Below are 27,826 nucleotides of genomic sequence, written 5' to 3' on the forward strand. Positions count from 1 at the left end.
CAGAGCCAGGTCCTACCTGGACTGGAAACAAGCATCCTAGGACCGGTTTCGGGCTTTCGGCCCTCATCAGCCAGGATAGCCTGATTCCAGTGGCATGGAAAGCACGGAACTCTACTTCTGAGCATACCCGTCCCACTCGGGGTGACAAATGCAAAAACAACAGTTGATGGACAGTATGCAGAACAATGTCATACATTCACCCCAGTACAGAGATCTGGGCCTAAATCCATAATTGTTTTGCTCACCATGCCATTCCAGTTTAAACCCAGCCATATGCAAATCAGTCTTGACCCTGTGCCCCATGGGAACAGTCCAGCCCGAACTGCCAAGCCAGGTCCTCCCTGGGCTGGAAACAAGCATCCTGGGACCGGTTTCGGGCTTTCAGCCCTTATCAGCCAGGATAGTCTTATTCCAGTGGCATGGAAAGCACGGGACTCACGTCTGAGCATACCCGTCCCACTCGGGTGACAAACGCAAAAACAACAGTTGATGATTGTTTCCGGTCCAGGGAAGACATGGCTTGGCAGTTCGGGCTGGACTGTTCCCATGAGGCACTGGGCCAGACTGATTTTCATATGGCCATGTCTGAACTGGGGTGGTGGAGTGAACTAAAGAATGATGATGGATTAAACCCATATCAGTTGACTGGGGCTGAGTGTTTGATTTGTTTAAACGCTCCGTCCATCATCCCCTTTGGTATCGTTGTGCTCGCCCTAAGTTGGCAGGGTATGCCAAGACGTTGGTCCCTTGCTCACTTTGCCACTGGATTAAAGCTAGCCTGGCTGATGACGGCTGATTCGCCAGAAACCAGTCCCAGGATGCTTGTTTCCGGTCCAGGGAAGACATGGCTTGGCAGTTCATGCTGGACTGTTCCTATGAGGCACAGGGTCAGACTGATTTGAATATGGCCCTGTCTGAACTGGGGTGGTGGAGTGAGCTAAAGAATGATGATGGATTAAACCCAGATCAGTTGACTGGGGGTGAGTGTTTGATTTCTTCCAACGCTCCATCCATCAACCCCTTTGGTATCGCGTTGCTCGCCCTAAGTTGGCAGGGTATGCCCAGACATGGGTCCTTTGCTCACTTTGCCACTGGATTCAAGCTAGCCTGGCTAATGATGGCTGATTAGCCAGAAACCGGTCCCAGGATGCTTGTTTCCGGTCCAGGGAAGACATGGCTTGGCAGTTCGGACTCGACTGTTCCCATGAGGCACAGAGTCAGACTGATTTTCATATGGCCATGTCTGAACTGGGGTGGTGGAGTGAGCTAAAGAATGATGATGAATTAGATCCAGATCATTTGACTGGGGATGAGTGTTTGATTTGTTCCAAAGCTTCGTCCATCACCCCCTTTGGTTTCGCTTTGCTCGCCCTAAGTTGCCAGGGTATACCAAGACGTGGGTCCCTTGCTCACTTTGCCACTGGATTCAAGCTAGCCTGGCTGATGATGCCTGATTAGCCAGAAACCGGTCCCAGGATGCTTGTTTCCGGTCCAGGGAAGACATGGCTTGGCAGTTTGGGCTGGACTGTTCCCATGAGGCACAGGGTCAGACTGATTTGCATATGGCCATGTTGGAACTGGGGTGGTGGAGTGAGCTAAAGAATGATGATGGTTTAAACCCAGATCCGTTGACTGGGGGTGAGTGTTTGATTTGTTCCAACGCTCCGTCCATCATCCCCTTTGGTATCGCTGTATTTACTGTATTGCGCTCCTTCTCGCAAGGAGTTTCAGATACACAACTCCAGCAATACACCCTTTTAAATGCCCCATACGAAAGGGCTTGCTTCAGTCTTACGCCTGCTGTAAGGCTTAAGATATTGTCGCAGTAGCGTCCTAGAAGTAGTGAACTGACATCTCATAGATTTCAATGCCCCACTTCTGCAAGGATTGGATACGGGGGAACGCCCACCCTGCTTACATTATACCTTACGCAGGTATAATGTAGCACAGGTGTTTCCAAAGTGACGGATGTGCCTAGATGCGTTACATTGTAAATAGGGTGCAACATGGGGCATATTTTTACACCGCTGGTGCATCATAAAAAGTGACTCAGTGGCATCCCAAAAGTGTTGCAAGGACGTATAAATGAGCCCCTTAGATTAAACAAATTGCACTAATTTATCTCATTACATGCTCTTGAATTCTTGTTCTACTGGCACTAGAGTGTCACTCATGGTGTCACATCAACAGCATTGAAATGTCACACATAAGAACAGCCTTGGCGGCTACGAAAGAGGAGAGGGTGCATGTTCAAATAGAGACAAAACCACTGTCCAAAATGTATCCTTCACCCCTTGTTCTGAAAAAAAAGCTCCCAGGTTGAGGGGTGCAAAATGTTAGATAAATTGATCAGAGAGGGAGGGGTGGCGAAAGCAAGGGACGAGCTGAGGTAGAGAGGGAAACAGCACGGAGCCTTCTTCAGGTCGACTGTGGCGGATGCCATTGAGAGTTATTTTGACATGAACACTGATACTGCCAGCTCCCGACAAATAGAATGGGACGCTTTTAAAGTTTTTATCAGAGGGGAAGCGATGGCCACTAGAGTGGGCATGAGGAGGGCAGTGATTGAAGATCTGAAGGAAGTGGAGGGTAGACTGGCAACGCTGGAGTGTGAAGCTGCGGGCACGAACACACATTTCACGCCACTGCAGGACGCGCATGTAAAACACGCTGAATTGCTAGAAGACCTGAGATTGTTAGACTACAGGGAATACACAACTAGACAGCACACACAGGCAGACAGGTCGGGCACTATGCTGGCCCGTATCATACGTGACTCCCCAGTGCACCATCCCGTCTTAGAAATACTGGACCAAGACGGCATACTAGTTTCGACTCAAGTCGGAATCAACGCCGCTTTCGAGGACTATTACACCACGCTTTACAGCCCACACAGCTGCCTCTCACAGACCGCATTTGAGGGATTCATGAGGGATTTAGAACTACCCCAACTCACTGACAGGCAAAGCGACGATCTGAAGCGTAGCATTACTGTTGCGGAGATTAAACAGGCAATACGCGCACTTCCGAGAAACAAAACCCCTGGGACGGACGGCCTGCCGGCCGAGTTCTATGCAACATTCATAGACCTACTAGCCCCGCGCCTCCATGCTATTTACCTAGAAGCGCTGCGGACTGACTACTTGCCGCAGTCCTCCCTCCAAGCTTTGATAACCTCCCTCTTAAAACCAGGTAAGGATGGACTGCGCCTTGCTAGCTACAGACCCTTATCTCTCCTTAATAACGACTACAAGATTCTGAGTAAAGTGCTAGCGACGAGACTGGCACAATACATCCCACAACTGATCCACCCTGACCAGTGCGGATTTGTACCGGGCAGGAGCACGGCCATGAATCTTAGACGACTAGCCCAACTGATGCTACGAGACCCGACAGACATGGGCTCTGAGGGATGCATCTCGCTGGACCTGAAGCAGGCCTTCGATTCCCTCAGATGGGATTTCATGTTTGCTGCGTTCACGAAGTTCGGGATACCTCTCGAGTATATCGCGTGGGTCAAGCTGCTATACACACACCCCACGGCTCAGGTACGCACATCCAGATACATCTCAGGTCCCCCAGCCATAGCAAGAGGTACCAGGCAGGGTTGCCCACTCTCCCCGCTCCTCTTCATCCTGGCACTTGAACCACTGGTCTGTAAACTCCGGACTGTGGCCCCCCACTGTGGCATTCGGAGGGGTGAGACAACTCACATAGTGTCCGCCTATGCTGACGATATTATCCTATACCTACAGGATCTGCGGGGCGACCTAGACCCTATCCCTTCTATATTCGAGGACTTTAGATCGTTATCTGGCCTCACCATAAGCGAACCAAAGTCTTATGGGTTTACCTTTGGTGCCGCTGACTCGACCACGCCACTGACCTTCGCGCCACACGCGTTTCAAATGGCAGATACTACCTTCCGATACCTCGGGATACAAGTTTACAGGGATGCCAAATTAATGATTGACGGCAACCTCGGAAGGGCTGTGAGGACACTTAAATCTCAGATACAATTCTGGTTGTCGCTTCCTATATCGGTGGCCGGCAGAATAGCCATCTCCAAGATGGTGATGCTTCCCCGTCTCATCTACTATTTCACAAACCTGCCATTCCTGATCCCTGCCGCGACGTTCAATACACTAGACACACTCCTCACGGAACTCATATGGGGACAAGGACGAAGGCGCATAGGCCTTGCTAAGTTGCAGCTCACCACTGGCGCAGGAGGTATGGGAGTACCAGACTTCAGGGCCTACAACTTTGCATGTCAGCTGCAGTGGCTAGCCTATTGGCTTGCTGGTAGAAACCTACATGAGATTGACATGATTGAAGACGATCGCTCCAAAGGGAAAATTCATGCCCTGCTCTTACCCCGCTCGGAACTGCCGAGAGACACCTCACCGCTTCTCCGACTTGCGGTTCACTACTGGCGGAAGGCGATGAAGTACACGGCCCCGATGTCATCATATGCCCCCACAATTCCACTACTGGGTATACCCCTGGGGTCGGGACCGCTCACAACTCACAAACTTGTGCCATGGCAAAGACGCAGGTGTAACACACGTAGGAGACTTTTTTGCTGAAGGGCAGATGCTGTCCTTTGCAGACTTCAGGGCCGCACATGGCGTCCCCGGGGGATCGTTCCTTCTGCATGCTGGCCTCCGACGCTATGTACTGGGAAGGTGGGCGCCCGAGGGAGTAGAACCACCCACGAACCCCTTACTGACGATGCAGTATCTCATGGGTATGGGAAGTCATCTAACTAAATGGCTCACTGCTAGCATTAGAACAGGACGGGCGATCTCACTGTCGCCTCTCAAGACCAAGTGGGAGGGTGATATAGGGAGGCCACTACGGGACAAGGAATGGGAGTGGATCCTTCAATTCCCCCAAAAAGTAGCTAGGAACCCCAAATTCAAGTTCATCCAGCTAATGGTCCTGCATAGAGCATATTTAACACCACACCGTATACACGCTATGTTCCCCAACGCAGCCGACACCTGCCCTAGATGCGCTATAGATGATGCATCACTGACACACATGTTGTGGAGCTGCCCCAAACTAGGCTATTACTGGACTACTATTAATGACTCGCTCATGGATGCAGGTGCTTTGATACAGACGCTCACCCTGGAATACACGCTCCTAGGGTTGGGCTCAGCAGCGCGTAAGAGGAGCGTAGCAACACGTTTTGCTGATGTAGCCATGTTACTTGCGAAACGTGCCATCACGATGAGGTGGAAGTCTCCCAGGCCACCTGACCCCGAATTATGGAAAACGGAAGTGATACGTTGGGGCAAGGCAGAGGGTGAGGCGCTACAGCGTGAAGAACGCAGAGGTCTCAGGAAAACACCGATCTCATTGGACTGGTTTACCATTCTGGGGAGGTTCGAGGCAGGGGGTGATGATGAGTCTGATATTTCAATACCGTAAACTGAATTGTGTCCTGCTGTCGGTGGGCTTCCATGTGCCATGCACAAACGTGTTGCACTAGACTGTAATACGGGATACCCTGTGATACTATTGCTTATGCCACTGACTGGTTGTGTAAAAATGCATATTTGATCAGATCTGTTCGTTGGGTGCAGCCTGGTACTAACTGATGTATAAGTACGTACAAAGAGAGTGTCTAGGGTGGGATTTCTTCTTGTGGGTGGCGGGAGGGAGTTCTTTCACTTCTTAAGGGGTTTGTTCAACTACTTGAAACTACAACACAAGTTAAACTGTATAATGTACCTACTGTTATTAAGCCCGGAGGAGCTTCATTACTTCAGGATATGGCATATGATAACAATTCTGTACTGTTGCTCTGAACACTCTGCTAATAAACAGATTTTTCAACAAAAAAAACAGCACGGAGCCGGAGGGAGACATCTGGAAAATATATGCAATCTTGTAGGTGCTAAGCCAAAAAGAAAAAATTTGTTTCCTACAACTGAGCAGTGGAAGGGTACAAGTCAGGCAGGCAAAAGGAAGGTAAAGACGATATGCTCCAGGGAAGGGGCAAACACAAGATAGGACATAGAAAACCATTGAATAATCAGCAAGCAAATGAGAGTGACAACAAACAAATAAATGGTAAACAATGGGTGTGCGGTAAATGCAGCTCAAGTTCGCAGTAGGTCTTTCTTAACCAGACCTTTGATATCTCTAGTAGGCGTGACATAAAAACAAACTTTCTCAGTAGAGGACAAAATAAATCTTGCTGTGGAATGTGCGTCCCTGTTCTTATGACAACAAGTACCCTGAGGTGGAGAAGGTGCACCCAACACTTAGAAGACCTCTGGTGTAAAGTCACCTGAGCCAGGAATGGAAAGAAACAGTAATTACCTCCTGGGGCGTTTGCAGGTTTCCCCACTGTGGTGTTGGATTTCTTTGTTGTTTAGTATGCTTCATCTCAGTACTGCACTGTTAACGCTCTACGTATAAACCATTCAAGCACTGGGAACTATGAAATTGAAAAGCTCTAGTCACTAACCGAACGAGAAAGAGAGTGGTTACAACAGTCAGGTGGTAACTATGTGCTTTGTCACACTGGGGCCCCAAAGAACTCTGTTCAGACCTGGGAAACACTCACACTGAGTATTCAAGGCTTGGTCTCATGGAGTTTGGGCCATTGGGGGGAAAAAAGATATGGTTGGCAAAGCTGAGCACAGGTTGTAGGGTTTGTGGCTCCTATATTGGGAACAGACTCAAGGGTAATACTGTGTAGAGGTTGATAGAGCCCAGATCACAACCTACTGAGAGATGGCAGCCAGGGCAAGGCGGAACAGAAGTGGAAAGGATCAGCAGCCTGAAAACCGCAAGATGGAGGCCGTCCTAATGAGCGATAAGCAGTCAGAATACTTTTACAGTTTCTGATGAGCTGCACTAGATACAGAGCGTTCGTGGAGGGTGCTGTGCGAACTAGCACGCTTTGCGGCAAAACCAACGATCTATTGGTTTCCTGTCAGTCTCGCCCCAATAGCTACAGGTGGCAATAAGATGAAGGATTGCAATATACCAAAATATGAAGGACAAAATATTGTGGAGCCAGAATATTGATGTCTAAATATCAAGGACCAAGATATTGAGAAGGTGTGTGTGTCTACCAATATATATATGAGGTAGAACTCTTCAGCTTCGCAAATCCCTTTCCCATAGGGCACAAACGAAGAGCACCGACCACAAAAGTGCAATTCCTTCAATTTTATTCATTTAAAATTTAATCTATAGTACAACTGGATGGGGCAGCCATAACGCGTTTCATCCCAGGCGTGGGGCTTGATCACATATATTTATATTTACATGTCCACAAGAAAAGAAAACGCGCTCTCAGGCAAAAATAGAGATTGCAAAATAGATTTATTGCTCCATACCTGGATCAGTAAATAAAGAAAAATATTTTAGTCTGAAAGGGCAAAATAAAAATGGACCACAGGGTTGAGGGGGCAACAAACAAGCGGTTGGGGAGGCGAAGAAAATCAGTAGACGATGAAGGGAGCACCACGTGGTAGGAGAGAAGCACACAATAGACAGAACAACATGGAGTCGCGGAGGTGGGTGGGGAGAAGAAAACCAGAGAGAGGGAGCAGCCCATGAGGGAGAGAGCAACACAGGATGCAGGGGGAGAAGCACACAAGGAAAAGAGCAACTCAGAATGCAGGTGTGTGTATGTTGCCAGGAAAGCACATGAGAGAGTGAGCAGGACATGAGGCAGGGACCAACACAAGTGTGGGTGTGTGTATTTGATGGGAGGGAGAAGCACAATAGGCAGAGAGCTGGAACACGCATTCACCCTCATGGAGTGCTTAACTAAAAAAGTAGTTCCCGAAAATTGAGCAGCGGAAGCAAACAAGCCAGCCAGCCAATCAAAGGGTGCTAAAAGGGATATGCTCTAAGGGAGGGATAGCAAAAGACACTCAAATGATCCATTGTTGTTTTGCGTACCATGCCACCTCAGTTTAGACCCAGCCATATGCAAATTAGTCTTGGCCCTGCTCCAAACTGCCAAGCCAGGTACTCCCTGAATCAGAAACAAGCATCCTAGGACCCCTTTCAGGGTATCACCCCTCATCAGCCAAGCTAGCTTGATCCCAGCCGCGTAGCTAGGGGGGTGCGGGGGGGTGGGCGGTCCGCCCCAGGCGGCACCATTCTTGAGGCGGTAGCGGCCGCGCGGGCCGGCACTGCCTAGATGCCCGTTGCGGCCACCTAAAAGTTCTGTGACGTGACCGGTGCCTGCTTCAGCTTCTGTAGCTGCAGGCTGCTGGCTGGCGCTGCATGCACAGTGCACACAAACGCGGGACTTACTTTTGGCAATGTAATTTAAAGTCCCGCGTTTGCATTGTGCGTCTGTGCCTGCCTGCTGTAGTTACCGCAGATCATCAGGAGTGCAGGCTGCAGTGCAACGCGGCCTAAGTCCCGCCGCCGCCGCGTTAGTTAACGTCACGTCCAGTCGCCGTCCCAGCCTCACTCAGAGTTCAGGGCGATTATTTATTGATGACGGCTAGCGGCTTGCAAGCTGGGTAGGCGAGAACTCCTCGAGCGGGAATAGGGAGATGATCACCTCACAGGAGGAAGCTGAAGTAGAGAACCACGAGACTGCAGTAAGAATGGCACACTAATACCTCTAATTGTGCTTTGTTTTCTCTTGTAATCTGCACACTTGTTTGCTACCTCACGTATTTTGTTTGCTTTGCTCACAATTGTCACTTTCACCTCATGTAACTTAACGTCTGCTTTTGTAATTTTTTCACTTGTAATTTTCTCCTCATGTATTAATCTGTGTGCACCCTATTGATTGAATAACAGTAGATGGAGATATTTACCTGTAGTGATAGCCACACTTACAATCTAATTGTACTCATATGGTTACCATCTTCTCTCCTAAAGCTTGACATGACTTGTATCTAGGCCTCAGCAACTTGATTTATTTCTTAAATGAATACATTGCAAGTTTCATGTGTCGCTCTCCTCTAAATGTTCACTTGCACGAAGATCTCATCAGTTATAACAAGTGCTTTGTTTATCACAGAGAACTGTTAAGATTAACTGTCTTCATTGGAATTTGGCCATGCACATGTAGTGCTTAAGGAAGGGAGAGAGCACCCCTGTACCTGTCTGTCCAAGCCTTTGCTAACTTCAAGGCCAATGAGTTGTGGGTTTCTTTACCTGATTCCCGGGAACCTGGGGAGTGTACCTGCTCACAGAGAACATCATCTCCTGATAGGACCATCTAGAAGGAGTTGATGGGAAGAAGCTTCCAGAACTTTTCATTGATTACTCATTGTATGTTCCTTACATTATTTTAGCAGATACCTTCCTGACTTCACTGAAAGAAGTCCTTTCTCAACTATAACGATTTCCTGTGCCCCGGGAGCTGAGCTTCATTTTTGAATGCTTGTTTCTTTCCTCAAGAACCTTCATTTGGTTCTTTTGATGCTGACATCCTCCTCTTTAAAATCCCCCCTGCCACTTTTAATGTTTTATTTAGAATAGGGAAATTCCTTTAAGGAACCAATCTACATTATAGTTTGTGCTCTTTATATTGTGATATTTGTAATCATTTTTTTTACCATATACACATTTAGATTGCCTAATGGCATATATATATATATATATATATATACATGCTTTTTGGATAAATTGATTTACTAACTGAATGATTTGTAACATTTTACTAAATCTGCCAAAAAACCTTTATGATTTGAACATCATCCTTTCTGTCATGAATATGAAGCCACATTGTTTCACTGTTATAGAAATGTGTAGTAGCTGCTAGCTCCTTTAGTAAGCTGTCAGTTGACAACCAAAGGGCCAATTCTGGGCAAATCACTTAATCTCTCCTAGCCTACAAGAAAAAAAAATAATCTCACCTTGCATAATGTAATCTGGAGTTCATGTAAAGCGCTCTAAAGCTCTTGGCCCAACATTGTTCTATATAAAACTGCAAACAAACAATTCATATACAGCTGATGTTTCTTTGTGCAGGTATTTTCCACCAATCCTGCTGATAGGCTGTAACCTACATTTACCACCCTTTACATAAAAACAAGTTCCCTATCACTCCACTGTTCTATATTACACTCTTGAATCCTGAGTACAATGAAATATTGATGATGCAGCTTTAGTTTTAGTTTTTTTTATTTATTTACAAAGAGCTGCAGTGCCAGCCCAGGCCTGCAGTGCGTCAAGTTGTACTGAGAGGAGCGAGCGCAGCATTGATTACACAGAATATGTTTATGCATTGTGACCGTACAGCCATGAATGTAGGTGTTCCAGCACAGCCTGGGGTATATTACCGCTCAGGTCAGGTGCACTGCACACACTACCTCACGCCACGCAATGCATTAGTAACAGTACACACTCTTTGCTCTTGCTGTCTGCCGCTTCAGAGTTTGGTTTTTATTTACTATGTAGCCAGCGACAGAAGGAAAGACCCGACGCCCCCCTGGGGCCCGCAGGGTCCCACTGTCTCGGAGTGTCTCCTCCTCCAGTTCCTTTAGAACTGGCCGGGCCCCGGAGCAGCGCCCAGCTGACTTCCCATTGGTCGCCCTGACACCGCCTATGGATGCCGTGATGCTGCACACAAGGACATCATGACTCCGGCGATTGATACCACAAGACCACAGATAGACACAGTGACACTGCAGATGGTCACTGTGGGTCTTTAAGGGTTTCCATCCTCTTTGCGAATTCATGCATCATTTGTCCCGGGCTGGCTGTTGTCTTGCTTGCTTTGCTATAAGTGTACCTTTCACAGTGCATATTGGTTGTTTGATCGAACTTCTTGGGGAGTGCGTCATTTGCCATCTGGTATGTGGCTACTTCCTCCTTTGAGAACTTCTTGAATGCCCCTTTGACCCCATCTCCTGCTAGGTATTATAGATATTTGATTATCTTTGTGTCATTTCTTCCAGTTCGTCGATGAAGTAATCAAATGTTTGTTTCGATGATCGAGTCGGATTACCTGGTGCTAATGTTTTGCTTCTTTGTCATGCTTAAGGATGGGGAGGTTGGCCTTCCTGACTTGTAACGTAATGTTTGCTGGGGCGTACCTGTTGGTTTGCATATCTTGATCATCTTTACCTGTGTGCTTTTATTCCCCTGCTTTTTTCAATTTTGCTGCGTGCGGTTTTGTGGTTACTCGCCCTGGCTGATCTGCCTAGTGTGCCTTTTGTACTGCCAGTCACCGGTGTATTCCACTGTGTAGCCTTTGACCTTGTCATGTATGTGCATATAACTTGCATGATCGAGGTAACTATTAGCAGCCATACTACTTGTCTCTCGGACATCTTTCCAAGGGGCGGCAATCTGAGGGATAGCCCTGGGCGCCACAAGCTCTAGCTACGCCCCTGCTTGATCCAGTGGAGCCTTGAGCACTGGACCCACGTCTGGGCATGCCCGGCCCACTTAGGCAAGAAAGCAAAAGACACACAAATGATGGACAGAATGCAGAACAAATTAAACATTCACCCCCAGTCAAGAGATCTGGGTTAAATTCATAATTTGTTTGCTCATCATGCCACCCCAGTTTAGACCCAGCCATATGCAAATCAATCCTGATACTGCTCCTCATGGGAACCATGTCACTAGAGTCAAGCTATAATGATTGAGGAGGAGTGACACTCTGAAACCAGTCCCAGGATGTTTGCTTCCGGTCCAGGGAGGACCTGGCCTGGCAGTTCGAGCAGGACTGTTCCCATGGGGAGCAGGATCCAGACTGATTTGCATATGGCTGGGTTCAAACTGGAATGGCATGTAGAGCAACAAAAACAGTGGACTTATGCCCAGATCTCGGTACTGGGGGTGAAAGTCTGACATTGTTTCAGCATTCCGTCCATCAATTGTTCTTTTTTCATTTGTCGCCCTGAGTGGGATGGGTATACCCAGACATGACCATGCCACTGGAGTCAAGCTAGCCTGGCTAATGAAGGGTGATACCCTGAAAGCACTCCCAGGATGCTTGTTTCTGATCCAGGGAGGACCTGGCCTGGCAGTTCTGGCTGGACTGTTCCAATGGGGAGCAGGGTCAAGAGTGATTTTCTTATGGCCGGATCTACACTGGAATGGCATGGTGTGCAAAAAAACGATGGATTTAGGCCCAGATATCAGTACTGGGGTGAATTTCTGACATTGTTTCAGCATTCCGTCCATCAATTGTTCTTTTTATACTAGGAGAGGGAAAACACAAGAAGAGGAAGGCAAGCCATTGAATAAGAAGTGAGCAAATGAGAGTGATAGAAAGGTATCTATTAGGCGAACTGTAAGCCGACTGTATGTTTTTGGTAAGCTCACAATAGGTCTTTCGCAACCAGAAAGCTTAAAACGTACCTTTTACACCCTGTTTTACGCTAGAGCTTATCAGGAGGGAGATAAGCACACATTGCTTTCACTCCTGCTGTTCCAAAGACGAGTATCAGACTGTTCCATGGTGGTAAGTACTTTTGCAGATTACTGTGATAGGACTCCAAACAGTCAAAAATGTTGTATGTGTACATTAGGCTTCATTAGTTTAAACCAAGGTCTAAAAAGGGCACTAATAACATTTGCACCCTGGCATGAATAACATTTGCACTAGGTTTCTTTGTGGCCTCAGGTTACTCCTTACTAGTCACACTTTAGAGCTTAAATGATAATGCACTGATTATGTTCCATGTGTTATTTTACAGCAAGTTTTGTAAATTTTCACATAACATCCGTGCTGAGGGCAACAGAGCTGTGTTGAAGGCCAATGAGATCAACGGCCTCAATGAGAAGGAGCTGCGCGCTCTGCTGCAACTCAATGATCGCTCCTGTCTGCCAGAGGTGAGCTGCGCAAGCTATGGGTGATGTGCACTGTTTAACTCATGGATGCTTTAAACCAAATGTTCATGGCTTCCTGCCCTAGGAGGTGACAACTGTAGCCCTGGAAGACCTGCAATAATATTGCACTGTTTGTCTATTACAAAGTAACAAAATAACAACAAACGAACGACAATGGCAAAGTTTGATCAACTTTTGTAAAGTTCAAAGTCTTGTTTCAAGTTCTCATACAAACGGGGGGACGCATCAACTTATCATATGTCAGAAGTAGAGCAGACTTCATTACACATTGATTACATAGCGTTGATATCCCACATCAAAGCAACCAATCCAAACTTGCATGCAGTCCGAGTCAAATATAAGACAGGACACTTTTTTGAAGGAAGAAAGTAATGTTGCAGGTTTAATAAACAAACTAATGGGTCCACTTCCGAGCGATCTAAGCAGCCAGTAATCATACAACCTAAACTGGCTACCAGCCAGATGAAACAACAGATTAAACAACACGCATCGGGGCAAGATATAATTGATGCAATACTCAAACAGATTGAATGGTTTTAAATCGCCTCTGGAGACCATATTTCAGGAGAAAGTAGCTCCCACCAAAGTTGGAGCGAATACAGGCCAACTGTACCAAGCTACACAGGGGGCACTGTTGCTGTTATCGGGGCACCCACAAAGTACCGCAGATATATTGTCATGAGACTCCATCCTTTAGGCATATTTTCTTGGTTGAGTTTGAGTACCAAAACCATTGTATCACCATGTAACTCTACAAGGAGCTTGCACATTAACCACCTCCAATACCAGCACTGTTACAATGAATAATCTGCTGAAGTATGACTACCCACAACAGGAACACTACCATTAATATACAGTGTTAATCTTAATTATCTCCTCAGCATAAGCAGAAGGGTGGGTTTCGATGCAACCACGGAAAAAGAAGTTGGAGTGAGGCCTTCATTGGCAGTTGAGCCTCTTGGCCCGAACCCGGAAGTAATGAAGTCACAGGGGGGGTGAAGGGGTCTATAATATAATTCCTCGATTGCCATGCCTCCAAAAGATACACCTGTAGAAAAGGAAGAAGGGTGTTTAGGGGTATAGGTATTGGAACGCAGTTCTATGATGCTGCCCTTCAATTCTGTTTTTCTGCGTGACTGCAAAGACAGTTACATCTCGGCTTTGACAGGGCAAGCATGGCCACAAGCATTGCAAGAATTCCTCATGCACAAAAAAATGTGCATCCAAGACAGCGGCACTGCGAACTTTACTCACACACAGAGATATACAAAGCAGACACAGAAAATGTGCCCCCCTTCACACACTCAATAGGGTGTTCTGGTGTTCACTGTGGCAGCTTCTTTCAAGGGGGGGATGTATTGATGTCACGGTGTAGAAAATAGAAGGGTCTCACTGATACAGCTGGTCCTTTTAAATCAACAGACATATTTATTGACCTCAGATGAGAGAGACTACATCACACAGTACCCACAGGAAACTGTAGGAGGCATTATAAGGAGTACAGAAAACAAGGGCCTTATATATGCTTAGGTTACATTAGTCATCATAAAACCAAGGGGAGGTCCTGGCGGATCTATGATGTTACAACGCGTTATTTTACAACGCAGACCGTTACATCGCAATTTTTACAACGCAGGATCCATTACAACGCATGGCATTACAACGCATGGCATTACATCGCAGATGCTATTACAACGCATGGCATTACATCGTAAGTATATGTAAGTATACCTTTTTAAAAAAAATGTAATTATTTTAATTTAATTAAATTATTTTAATCAAAATAATAGTAATTATTTATTTAAATTAATTTTAATAAAAAATGTAATTAATTTTATTTAATTAATATAATTAAATTAGTTTAATTTAAATATTTTTTTGATTGTAATTAAAATAAATTATTTAAAATAATGTATTTAATTTAATTATTTTAATTAAGTAATGTAATTAATATAATATAATTAATTTTATTTAACTTAAAAACACCCCTGTACCCCAAAACCCAAACCCTGCCCTGAAACCTAAAAACACCCCTGTACCCCAAAACCCAAACCTTGCCCTGAAACCTAAAAACACCCCTGTACCCCAAAACCCAAACCCTGCCCTGAAACCTAAAAACACCCCTGTACCCCAAAACCCAAACCCTGCCCTGAAACCTAAAAACACCCCTGTACCCCAAAACCCAAACCCTACCCTGAAACCTAAAAACACCCCTATACCCCAAAACCCAAACCCTACCCTGAAACCTAAAAACACCCCTGTACCCCAAAACCCAAACCCTGCCCTGAAACCTAAAAACACCCCTGTACCCCAAAACCCAAACCCTGCCCTGAAACCTAAAAACACCCCTGTATCCCAAAACCTAAACCCTACCCTGAAACCTAAAAACACCCCTGTACAAAATTACTTAAATTAATAAATTTAATTTATAATATTTAAAAACATAAATAAATATTTTTATTTATTTTTATTTATAATTAATATTAATTAAATCATTTATATAATATTAAATAAAATTAAAATAAATTATATACTTACCAATACTTACGATGTAATGGTATGCGTTGTAATAGCATCTGCGATGTAATGCCATGCGTTGTAATGCCATGCGTTGTAATGGATCCTGCGTTGTAATAGCTGCGTTGTAACAGCATTACGACGTAAAAGTTGCGTTGTAAGTGATACACACCGGTCCTGGCACATACCAGCATGCAAAATTACTAATATGGGCATACAAGATTTGCTTGCTCAACAAAGTGGGAGGAGAGATGTTTCTCTTTACATCAGCAAGAATAGCCTGACAGTTATAACATAAGAGTAGGTGCGTTCTACTAGCTATGCCCCTCTGAGCATGTGCAAGGCTCTGGAAGAGGGAGAAAGCACATGGCTAGCACATGGCTAACTAAGATGGCTGCCAAGTACAAAATGGCTTTCAGCTCATGCAGACAGATCCCTGCAATCTTTAACAATGGGGATTGTGACATACAAGTGTTCGAGAGTGGTTGGGAGGACCAGAGACGCTGCAGAGTCTGGCTGTACGGGCACATGTTTTTATCTGCAAATAAACGTATAAACGTGAAGTTGTGTACACCACCCAAGCCTCCACTCATAATTGAAAAGTGGTTACAACATTATATTTTGGTAGCAACAATACAAACAGATAATTACACTGAAAAGGTACACCAAGTGCTGCATCCGCGTACACAGAACAAGGCATATCATGGGTTGGGTCCCTCAAGAATCGTCACATACATACCTGATACAAGAACAAATATAACCTAATTCACTAACAGATACAACCATAGATCATTCGGCCCTGGCAGCTAAGCCCCCATAGACACAACCGAGCTCTTGAAACTCCCTCTCGGAGAGTTGAGCTTTTTCCTGAATGACTCATCAAAACTACAGAGACTCAGAGATTCGTCATCCTTAATATGTCAAAATTAAGTCTTTTCAATACAGTTCTAGGTAGAAGTGCCGGGCGGGGCTGGCCAGAACAGGGGAAGGAGTGGTTTGCACTCCCTAAGTACTCACAACTGCTTGGCCGGCCCTGTTGGGATGGCCAAACAGTCATGCACACTTTGCATCTTCCCCACCAGGCTGTAATACATTGACTAGTGAGGAACATGCCCTACCTCCTATTCCCTGTTTGAGCAACGAACCACGGCGCTCAGACCGATCCCAGTGCTGCATTGCAGCATTGTGATTTGCGATGGGTAGCCTGGGAGCCCTGCTGCTGGACCATAGACAGGAAGAAGAGGACGGAGGAGAGGCGGCGGCAGGCCGTTTTCAGGAAAGTGTTTTTTTTTCTTTTTTTTCGTTCCCCCTGACCCCGTCACCCTGGTCCGGTAGGAGTTACTACTGGTTCTATCATAAAGGGATACAAAAAAAAATACAGTCTGCAAAACATTTTCTTTACAAGATGGCGCACACATGGGAGATGATGTCAGTTCTGTCACTCTACTGCATGCAAGGGGCAGGCTTTGGCGGGTTTGTGGTACAGAAGCCAGCATGCAGGATTTGGAAAGAGAGGTCAAGGATGGGGAATTTGCCGGCGGGTGCATACAAGCAAGGGCAAACATTACTGTGATCTGCAGACACAACCATGTAGGGATTGGCAGCCTTTGATGGGGATCTGTTAGGGAGGAAGTGTACGTAAATGAAGAAATAGGGCTAAATGGCAATGGCAATGTTCCAGGACACCCCCACGCCGCACGGCCCACCAGCTGAAGGCGGCTCTCCCCTAGCGCCACAGGTCCATCCCTGACCTCAGGTGCCCCCTCGCTGCTGCTCGCGATCTACGCCCGTATTTTGCCGCTTTTTGCCCTCTGTGCCTGTATTTCGACTGTATTTCCTGTTTACTGCTTCCTTTTCTGTAAATAGAACTGTTGCGCCTTGTTATTTAGTCACGGTTCCCCTTGTGTGATCCCCCCCTCCGCTCCCCGCCGCTGCTCCCTCGCGGCCCCGCCCTTTTTCATTTCTGTCAAACCCCATTGGCCCCCCCGCTCCCAGCTGCTCCTCCCTCCCACTTGGCCTTAAATGGTCCCCGCGCGGCGTAGGCGAGTGTGACCTGTTCCAGGACACCCCCACACCGCACGGCCCACCAGCTGAAGGCGCGGCTCTCCCCTAGCGCCACAGGTCCATTCCTGACCTCAGGTGCCCCCTCGCTGCTGCTCGCGATCTTCGCCCGTATTTTGCCGCATTTTGCCCTCTGTGCCTGTATTTCGACTGTATTTCCTGTTTACTGCTTCCTTTTCTGTAAATAGAACTGTTGCGCCTTGTTATTTAGTCACTGTTCCCCTTGTGTGATCCCCCCTCCGCTCCCCGCTGCTGCTCCCTCGCGGCCCGCCCTTTTTCATTTCTGTGAAACCCCATTGGCCCCCCCGCTCCCGCCTCCCAGCTGCTCCTCCCTCCCACTTGGCCTTAAATGGTCCCCGCGCGGCGTAGGCGAGTGTGACCTGTTCCAGGACACCCCCACGCCGCACGGCCCACCAGCTGAAGGCGCGGCTCTCCCCTAGTGCCACAGGTCCATCCCTGACCTCAGGTGCCCCCTCGCTGCTGCTCGCGATCTTTGCCCGTATTTTGCCGCTTTTTGCCCTCTGTGCCTGTATTTCGACTGTATTTCCTGTTTACTGCTTCCTTTTCTGTAAATAGAACTGTTGCGCCTCGTTATTTAGTCACGGTTCCCCTTGTGTGATCCCCCCCCTCAGCTCCCCGCTTCCCGCCGCTGCTGCCTCGCGGCCCCGCCCCGTTTCATTTCTGTCAAACCCCATTGGCCCCCCGCTCCCGCCTCCCAGAAGCTCTTCCCTCCCACTTCGCCTTAAATGGTCCCCGCGCGCACGCGCAGCGTTCACGCGCAGGCGGCGCGCCAAAGGCAAGCCCGTCTGCGCCCATCTGCGCCTGGACCACGCCCAGCGACAGGACCCCTGGGTTCCGACGACACCAGACCACACAACAGACCTACGACGCCGCAACCCTCCACGCACTCAACGCCGGCCGAAACCCCGCCTGCTACAGAGCCACCCCGAAACGCACCCACGGACCCTACACCTGCCAAGCCTGCAAATTCGCCTGCCTCCGGACCTGCACCGCAGCCGACAAGACGAGCACCAACAACAACCACCTCAAGTGCATCCTGCTCAACACCCGCTCCATCCACAGACACGCCGTCGAACTCTGAACCTGCTCGACACATCATCACCTGACGTCGCCTTCCTCACAGAAACCTCCTCAGCGCCTGGCATCGCCATAGCCATCCCGGGCGGATACAAGATCACCCGGAAGGACCGCGTCAACCAGACTGGAGGAGGCATCGCCATCGTACACAAGAACACCATCCGCACGACGACACCTTCACCACCGCCGAACACTTCCAATTCCAGATACACACCGACCCCAAGACCACCCTCAGAGGCACCCTCATCTACAGACCCCCGGGTCCACGCACCCATTTCAGCGAAGACATCGCCGACTTCATCAGCCTGCACGCCCTCCCCTCCGCCGACTACATCCTCCTAGGGGACCTCAACTTCCACCTGGAGAACAACAAGGACCGCAACACGGCCACCCTGCTGGATAACCTCGCCAACCTCGGACTCAAGCAACTGGTGAACACCCCCACCCACTACGCCGGCCACACGCTTGACCCCGTCTTCTCCTTCAGCAAGCACATCTCCTTCAGCCACTCCACCGGACTCCATTGGCCTGACCACAGCTGCATCCACTTCAGCTTCAGAAAAACCACGACTCACCACCACCCGCAACAGGGACCTCGCAGGAGCTGGAACAAGATCACCGCCGAGCAGCTCACCACCTCCCTCCGCCAGAACCCTCCTGCCAGCACAACGGACCCCAACGAAGCAGCCAGCAACCTCACACAGTGGCTCACCAACTGCGCAGATGACCTCGCACCACTGAAGGACCCTCCCAGCAGACCCGGCAGCAAGAAAGCCCCCTGGTTCACCGACGAACTCAAGACCTCCAAGAAGAACTGCCGCACCCTCGAGAAAGCCTGGCGCCACGACCAGACCACGGACAACATGACGGCCCTCAAGCACGCCACCTGCAAACACCACCAGCTGATCCGCACCACCAAGAAGACAGCATTAAAAAAACGTCTGGACAACAATGCCCACAACAGCAAGGAACTCTTCAGCATCGTCAAAGAGCTCTCCAGCCCCAGCCCCGGAAACAACGACATCACTCCCTCGCAAGACCTCTGCGACTCTCTCGCCTCTTTCTTCCACCGCAAGATCGCCGATATACACAACAGCTTCGGCGCACCAACTACGCACCCAACCACCGAACCAACGCCCCCCACCACCACACTCTGCGCCTTGGCCCCGATCAGCACCGAAGAAACCACCCGCACGATGAACACCATCAACTCCGGATCACCAACCGACCCCTGCCCCATCACGTCTTTAACAAGGCCGACTGCATCATCGCACCCCAACTCCGGGATATCATCAACACCTCCTTTAACACCGCCACCTTCCCGGAGACCTGGAAGCATGCCGAGCTCAGCGCCCTCCTGAAGAAACCAACAGCAGACCCCACCGACCTCAAAAACTACCACCCCATCTCGCTCCTCCCTTTTCCTGACAAAGTCATCGAAAAGACGGTCAACAGACAGCTCGCCGCCTTCCTCGAGACGAACGGATACCTCAACCCTTCGCAGTCCGCTTTCCGAGCCAACCACAGCACCGAGACCGCCCTCATCGCAGCCACTGAAGACATCAGATCCCTGCTCGACAAAGGAGAAACAGCGGCCTTCATCCTCCTGGAGCTCTCTGCAGCGTTCGACACTGTCTGCCACCGCACCCTAGTACAGCGCCTCAGCAACATCGGAGTCCGAGAAAAGGCACTGGAGTGGATCATCTCGTTCCTAGCCGGAAGAACCCAGAGAGTCCGCCTCCCCCCGTTCAGATCCAAGGCCACCGAAGTCATCTGCGGCGTACCACAAGGGTCATCACTCAGCCCAACCCTCTTCGACGTCTACATGAGCCCTCTCGCGGCCATCGCACGCAAACACAACCTCAACATCATCTCCTACGCCGATGACACCCAGCTAATCCTCTCTCTTACCAACGACCCCGCCACCGCCAGAACCAGCCTACACGAAGGGATGAAAGACGTCGCTGAATTGATGAAGAACAGCCACCTGAAACTGAACTCAGACAAGACGGAAGTCCTCATCCTGGGATTATCACCCTCCGCCTGGGACGACTCCTGGTGGCCCCCTGCCCTGGGCACCACCCCCAAACCAACGGACCATGCACGCAACCTGGGCTTCATCCTGGACTCCTCCCTCTCGATGACCAGACAAGTCAACGCCGTCTCGTCATCATGCTTCAACACCCTGCGCATGCTCCTTAAGATCTTCCGATGGATCCCCACCGAAATCAGGAAGACGGTCACCCAGGCACTTGTCACCAGCCGACTGGACTATGGAAACACCCTCTATGCCGGAACCACAGCCAAACTTCAGAAAAGACTCCAACGCATCCAGAACGCCTCCGCACGACTCGTCCTGGACATCCCCCGACACAGCCACATCTCCGGCCATCTGAGAGACCTGCACTGGCTCCCCGTCAGCAAGAGGATCACGTTCAGGCTCCTCACCCACGCACACAAAGCCCTCCACGACCTGGGCCCCAAGTACCTCAACAACCGCCTGACCTTCTGATGAAGCAAAGCTTCGCATATTTGCGGCTTGCCGAAGTCAAGAACCTCGTTTATGTGTAATACGGTAACAAGTGTATGTTTTACTAACATTTATGTTTAGTTTGGATAAGGATCGTGAAGCTTGCACATGTGTTTTACTAAAATAATTTACTCGAGTCATCTAAAAATGGCCGCCGCTTGTATTTAGTTACTGCGCATGCGTCAGCCACACTCACGTGTCCTGACGCGTCTGCAGAAGTGGAGGGAAAGTTATGCGCATGCGTAATTCATAGCTGTGCTTATCATGTGGTACTGCTCGTGCCACTGCTCTTGTGACTGTATCAATGTGGCTAACATTTAAACGCAATAGTTTTATTTCTTGATGAAGAGTTAAAAGTACAAATAGTGTGATGTGTTTTCATATTGACATTACTATGTATTAATTTGTTTTTCGCTTACTTTTCATGTACCGCGGGGAATGGGGTTTGTCTGTACCGAGAACCATTTTGGAGGTCCTTCTGCGCCTGCGCGACTTGCCGAGGCACAGCGGACCTTGACTGATGGAACATAGCCAGTTGGCAGCGATGGGCGAGATGCTCCTGAGAAAGTCACCTCTGCCCTGCGAGAACAGCGAATATGGCTCCTTATATGTTACAATGTAATTGTATTGCTGCTTGCCGTGTAGTCTCTCATGGGAACCACTATCCCACTAGGCGGTACCAAAATATGTTAATGTGGCATACAAATAGACTGTTATGATTGGTGTGTTACCCAAATCCTACCTTAGGACCAATCGACATTGAGGGATTCTGACCCTTTGCAACATTGGGGGGTGGTACGCTGTCCCCAAACTGTATATCTACCCTGGGTTCCCCTGGGGAGCCGTCCGACTTGTCTGGTTTAGCTGACCTGTCACTGACCCAACGCACTCAATAGGTGACTGAAGATACAGAGCGCTGCGGAGCACTCTGTCCGAATTTGACCATAGACTGAGGTTCTACTGAACCTTAAAGTGCTGACGAAGCACTTAGCTGGGAGTTCGCTGACCCAATCGGGGTCTTGATCGATAGCTGCAGAGCGGGTGGAGCGCAGGCGTTGCTTCCGAACTGTGGGTTCCGGTCCTGTCCTGAAGAGGTCCTGTCCTGAGGGTTTGCTGTCCTGTCCTGAGGGTCCTGTCCTGATTCCTATTCCAAGGGTATCCTGTTCTGTCCTGGGTGTCCATTCTGCACCTGCTGTCCTTTGAGGGGTATCCTTCCTTGAGGGTTTCCTGTCCTTAACTGACCCGTGGCTAGGGTTTGGTTTCCACACCTTTCTAGGTAAATATTGCTCTGAAAACTCTTAAAATCTTGCACCTTCTGAATTTCTAACTTTTGCTTTAATAAAGTTCATCATTGCATATGTTATATTTTCCATGCCTTTCCGCAACTATTGAAAGTCAATTACATATTTTCATAAGTTTGTTCCTATGTCTTCTCATTTGTTAGAAATTATATTTTGCATTGCAGTTTGTCATTTTCTGATATGGTCTAGAACTTCATTGCCTAGGCTGTTCAAAGGCCCCTTTACTTTAAGTGAAGCGTGTTACTCATTGTAGGCCCTCCTATAGTTACCCACACTTAGTCTGCCCATGTTTAGATAATACTGAATTGCATAGTATTCTTCTCGTTACATTTATCAGTACTTTAATGATTACTCTGTCATTATTTCTTTATGCCTATATAATTTACGTTATCTTGGTTATTGATTGCCTTATTTTACTGTACCTCATGCAAGAAAATAATGAACTTTAGATAAACATTTTAAAACTTCCAGTTGTCCGTGGTCATTTAAACAGTATTTGAATGTTGTTGGTTGGGTTTGTATTTTGTTGTCTTTCTTTACAGCTAGCTCCCTGATTCATTGTGGTCATTAGGTACCCGCATCGGTGGATGGTAAGTCGGGTGCACTGAAATAATAGTAGGGAACACACACACACAACTTGGTAGAGCTCGTGAAGTCACCTGATCGAGGTATATGGTGATTTTTGAAAAGTATATGGGCCCTGAAGCCGGAAACGGCGAAAACTATTGGTCGGGTGGCCTCGCGCGCTCTATCAGTTTTTCTGGTAGCTAGAGGATGGTTAGGGACTAGTTGAGAGTAAGGCAGGGATTAGTTGGACTAGTTGAGTCGGAAGCTGCTAGTATATTGATGCTGCTAGAAGAGCGGCTGTTCTAAGAGACCTGATCATTCTCTTGTGAATACGCTGCTGAAACTCATGAATTTTTGCATTGTTATTATTCTTGTTCTTATATTGTTATATGTACTAATCCATGCATTTGTAAACCGTATCGTTTCATGTTGTCCGAACTCCCCGGGGAATTGAAAGGGCAAGTGGTGAATAGAATCCATTGTCCTGAGGTCACAGGTTCGAGGAAAGTTAGGTGCAGGTTAGGATAACCGGGAAGCACTAACTAGGGTTTTTCTGAATACATGTGTGAATAAATGACAGTAACGGGGTTCATTGGCAAAATTCCCATAGTGGCGTAACCTAGTAAGGGTCACATCGGAAGAGTAGCAGGTTCCTCGGAGCTAGCGTGAAAGCAGAGGGGTCCGCTGAGAAACCTTAAACTCGGAATATATCCCGGAAAGAAGTGGATGAGTTTAGGGGAATAACAGGTTCACCGATGCTAGAGTGAAGGGTAGGCGGAAGAGATCTGCCCGCAGCGAGTGAAAAGTAAATGGAAGTAGTTTACTTGCAGTAAAACAATTCTTTCTCTGTCTAGACACTTGAGCACTGTGGCGAATGTGTATTTGTTGTAAAATAACCAAGCACTGAGCACTTTAAAAGAAAGAAAGTTTCCGTTACCTTGTGAAGGGAGGGGGTCAGCCGCGAAGCGTCTCTGACGTCACTCTGTGCCGCGCTGGGATTGGTAGAAGCAGCGGGCGGGTAGCGGAGCTGAGTTTTGTAAAGGAGGGGTGAGCGCCGGAGCGTGGGAACTGTCTCACGAAGGGGCCGCGCACCCATTGGCGGAGCTTATTCAGAGCCGCGCACCCATTGGTCGCACGGATTCCTGAAGCGCGTTCTGATTGGAGGTAGTTTGTAAATAAAGTTTAGCGTAGAAGTCGTATGTGGCACTCGCAGACTACAGGAACTCGACCTGATCCAAGGCACCTAGGGTTTGAAAGGGATCAGTGGAAAACTAATAGATACGATATTATGTACGGAACAAAGAGAAAATTGTCCCTTGTAAGTAAGGTGAAAAATTATTTCAAAACGGACAAACCAATTAAATCTAGGGAAGGTGTTCTTGTCCCACCACCTAATACTCCTGCCTCATTCATGATGTTTGATCGAGGGTACAATACCTGTGTGTGGTTGGAGAATTGGGTGAAGTACACAAAAGATGACGGAGTATTGGCTTTTCCGTTAGATGGTACTTTCAATGGTAGGATCCTATTTAATTTAAGGACTCGGATGAACGAATTGCATCCCAGACCGAGACTAACGCAGTATGAGGCATTAGAGGAATGGGAGATTGAGGCTTTTGAAAGAGAGAGACCCCGAATGGACAAGGGTTTGACCAAGTGGTACCCCAGGTTGAAACAGGAGTCCAGGGATAAAAGGATGAAACAGTGGAGGCAGAGCATGATTGTTGAGGGTCTGTTTCCCATGATGCCGGCATGTCATAACTCTGCAGCGGGTGAGAAAAGTACTGAAAAGTGTAAGCATTGGGGGGCCCCGGGGGAATCAGATGATGAACTGATAGATGACATCTGTACCAGAAGTCCGCCACCTTATAATGAGGGAACCCGCCCTTCAAGTGTAGGAGATGCTCCCCGACGCCACTTCCTCAAGGAAGAAGACAGATTCCTAGGACTGGGAGGGGGTGGTCAAGTATTGCCCTATCCTGAGAAACCCGAACCGGCGGAAACAAGGGATATATATCCCAAAGTGCCCGCAAGCCAGGAAGAAAAATATTCACGTACGAAAGTTTTTTTCCCCAGACCCTTGTATGAAAGCGAAGAGAAACCATCGAATTCAGGACTGCCTTTTGTTCAACCTCCATATGGGGAAGAGCGCAGGTCCTTTAACACTGGAACTTTATTTCCGAAACCCAATTATGGTGGAGGACCAAGTGAAACGCATCCCACTGCCCCGAGTTTTACTCCTCCCTTGACCCCACAGATATTACATGACACGACTTTAAGAAGGATACTAGAGGAAAAGGAGCAAGAGGCTCTAGCTAGACAAAGGACAGAAATAATTCAGAAAATCTCCCAGTTAAATACCAGCCCTGAGGCATTGACTATTCCAGTAACTATTGGACCAGTGGTCCCGTTATACGGAAATGGTCAGGGAAATCCGATTACTCCAGTTATGACCCCAGTCATGGCACCCCCGAGACAGGAACCAATAATCATAGATGATCAGTCCAGTGAGTGCGAGTCTGAAGTTGCATTCTTGGACTTGCCAAACAAACCGACCGGAAAGGGAATGCAGCAGAGGCATAACCCTTTTAATACAAAAGAAATCAAATTAGAGTCAGCAACAGGTACTAGGAATGTCTCTCTGGTAACTCCGGACGAAATTGAGAGTTGGAGTCGTGAATTAGAGAAACAGACTCCGCAAACGAAACCTTTAGATCTCTACAAACTGAGGGTAGAAATAGAAGAATTAATGGCAGGAAATGTGGGGTTGGATCGATTGAACACTTACTCTGAAGAAGAATTGTCGTTCATATGTAAAAGCTTTACAAGGAACACCAGAGTGCTCCACGAAAAACTGACCGAAACAGCAGTTAGTATGGGGGTAGATATCTCAAAATCCAAGCCCTTACAAAAACCGTACAGAGCAGACTTCTCAGACAAAGATATAGAGCACCTGAATGTGGCAGGAAAAAAGTTGCAGATTAAAGAATTAATGGGGGTACTGCAGAAATGGGGAGATGTGGAAAGATGGAGAAGCAGGTGGGTGAAAAAGAGGGAAGAGGTTCGCTCCCGACAAGTAACTCCTGAATTTGCTTTAAGGGAGGTAGAAAAACCTGAGCAGTTATGCCCCATGCGCGAAGTTCCAGGAGGGAAATATGTACATGTCCCCTGGTCTAGGCAGGATATTGTGTCCTTCACGAACGATTTTCCAAAATTACGAGAGAAACCAGTTGACTGGTACAGGCAGGTGGAGAGGTTCGTGAAGGTACAGAAATGTCTGTGGAAAGACCTGGATGGGTTTTTCGACATTGTGGTTCCAGTAGATTTATGGACCCAGTGTAAAATAGCCATAGACTGGCCCAGTGAGGAGTACCCAAGAAATAAGGAAACAGGGGAGCCATCAAAGGATGTCATGCGAAAATATGAGCAGGTGATTCAGCATTTGAAAGAAAAGGTGCCCGCAAAGGAAACGGATTGGACAAAAATAGATAGAACAACACAGGAAAGGGACGAGACAGTGCACTCCTTCTATGAGAGGTTATTGCAGGTATTTAAAACATACAGTGGTATTGATAACATCGATTTGAAGGACATGACGCACTTTATTTACAGGTTTGTAAATGGTTTAAGACCTGAAATTTGTCAGTGGATAAAAGATAATAAAATCTGTTGGCATACTAAGAAAATGGATGAGGTCCTGCGGTACGCTAAGTACTGTGAGGACGAGATGGCAGAAAAGAAAAAGGCCCTTAAGGAAAAGGTGATGTGGGCTCAGGTGAAGCTCGCAGAACAGCAGGAAAAACAATTGAGTAACATGGTTAAAAATGCTGAGAACCAAAATCCTGGGGGAGGGGGTGGAGGAAAGCCCCGGCCCAAATTTAGCAGGGAAGAGGCTATGAAGAAATTTCCCTGCCATCAGTGCGGCGAAATTGGACACTGGCGAAACGAGTGTCCCCAATTATTAAATGATAATGCAAAAACTCCTGATTTAACTCCACAGACGCAGAAAGAAAGACCAAGAAAGACTCAACCCCAGGTAAAAACAGTTCAGGTGCCTCGAGCACCCAAGCAGGTATACAAGGGAAGACCGGCAGAGGGTGAGGAGATAGAAGTTTGGGAAAGCGGGGAGAACAGAAATACAGCAACTTCGCAGTATCTGCTAAATGATACCTTCCTTTGTAATGATCAGGACTGACGGGGCCTGAGAGGGGAGGACGAGGAGTGCGTACTTGGCGCTTCCTTGCCGGTGGACCAGTCTGGACCATACATTGAAGGAAAGGTTGACGGGAATGATGTCACCTTTCTGTTGGACACTGGTGCTACCCGTTCTACTGTAAGAACAGTGGACGTTCCAAACCTACCCCTCTCGGGAGAAAATATCCAAGTAGTGGGTGTATCTAATCAATTGATTAGTACTCCTGTTACCGAACCAATGGAGATTTCAATTGGAAATTTTAAACAGATGCATAGATTTGTCGTCTGTGACACCAGTCCAGTGAATCTACTGGGTCGTGATTTGCTGTGCAAAATGAACTGTACCATCTTTTGCACACCAAAGGGTGTTGAAATACAGACCCCAGATGAAGATGGCATTTATAAACTATTGTTACTTAGACCTGACTCGGAAATTAAAAGATTGACCCTGCAGGACTTGCCCCAAGAACTCCAGGAAGCAGTAAAGCCAGAGGTGTGGGATTTCACTGGAAAAGATGTGGGGTTAATGAAAGATGTGGACCCCATACAGATAGCCATCAAGGACAATGCAGTATATCCTAACACTAAGCCCTACCGAATGAATGCTGAAGTGAAAGCAGGTGTCACTCTGGAAATACAAAAATTATTAGAAGGAGACATCATACAGGAAGTGATGAGCAGCCCATGCAACTCACCGATTATGGGCATCAAGAAGCCTAGTGGCAAGTATAGGGTAGTGCAAGACCTG

General features: G+C 47.7%; 1 protein-coding gene across 1 annotated transcript in view; it reads left to right on the forward strand.

The window, feature by feature from the left end:
• The window catches only part of ZC3HAV1L (ZC3HAV1 like), a 296,716-nt gene that overhangs the window by 111,871 nt on the left and 157,019 nt on the right, over positions 1-27,826 (forward strand). Inside the window, exon 2 of the mRNA XM_078647361.1 lies at positions 12,657-12,792. Coding sequence (XP_078503487.1) covers positions 12,657-12,792 — 136 coding nt within the window. The remainder of the gene's footprint in view (positions 1-12,656; positions 12,793-27,826) is intronic.

The sequence above is a fragment of the Lissotriton helveticus genome, chromosome 1_1, assembly GCF_964261635.1.
Source record: "Lissotriton helveticus chromosome 1_1, aLisHel1.1, whole genome shotgun sequence".
NCBI lineage: Eukaryota > Metazoa > Chordata > Amphibia > Caudata > Salamandridae > Lissotriton > Lissotriton helveticus.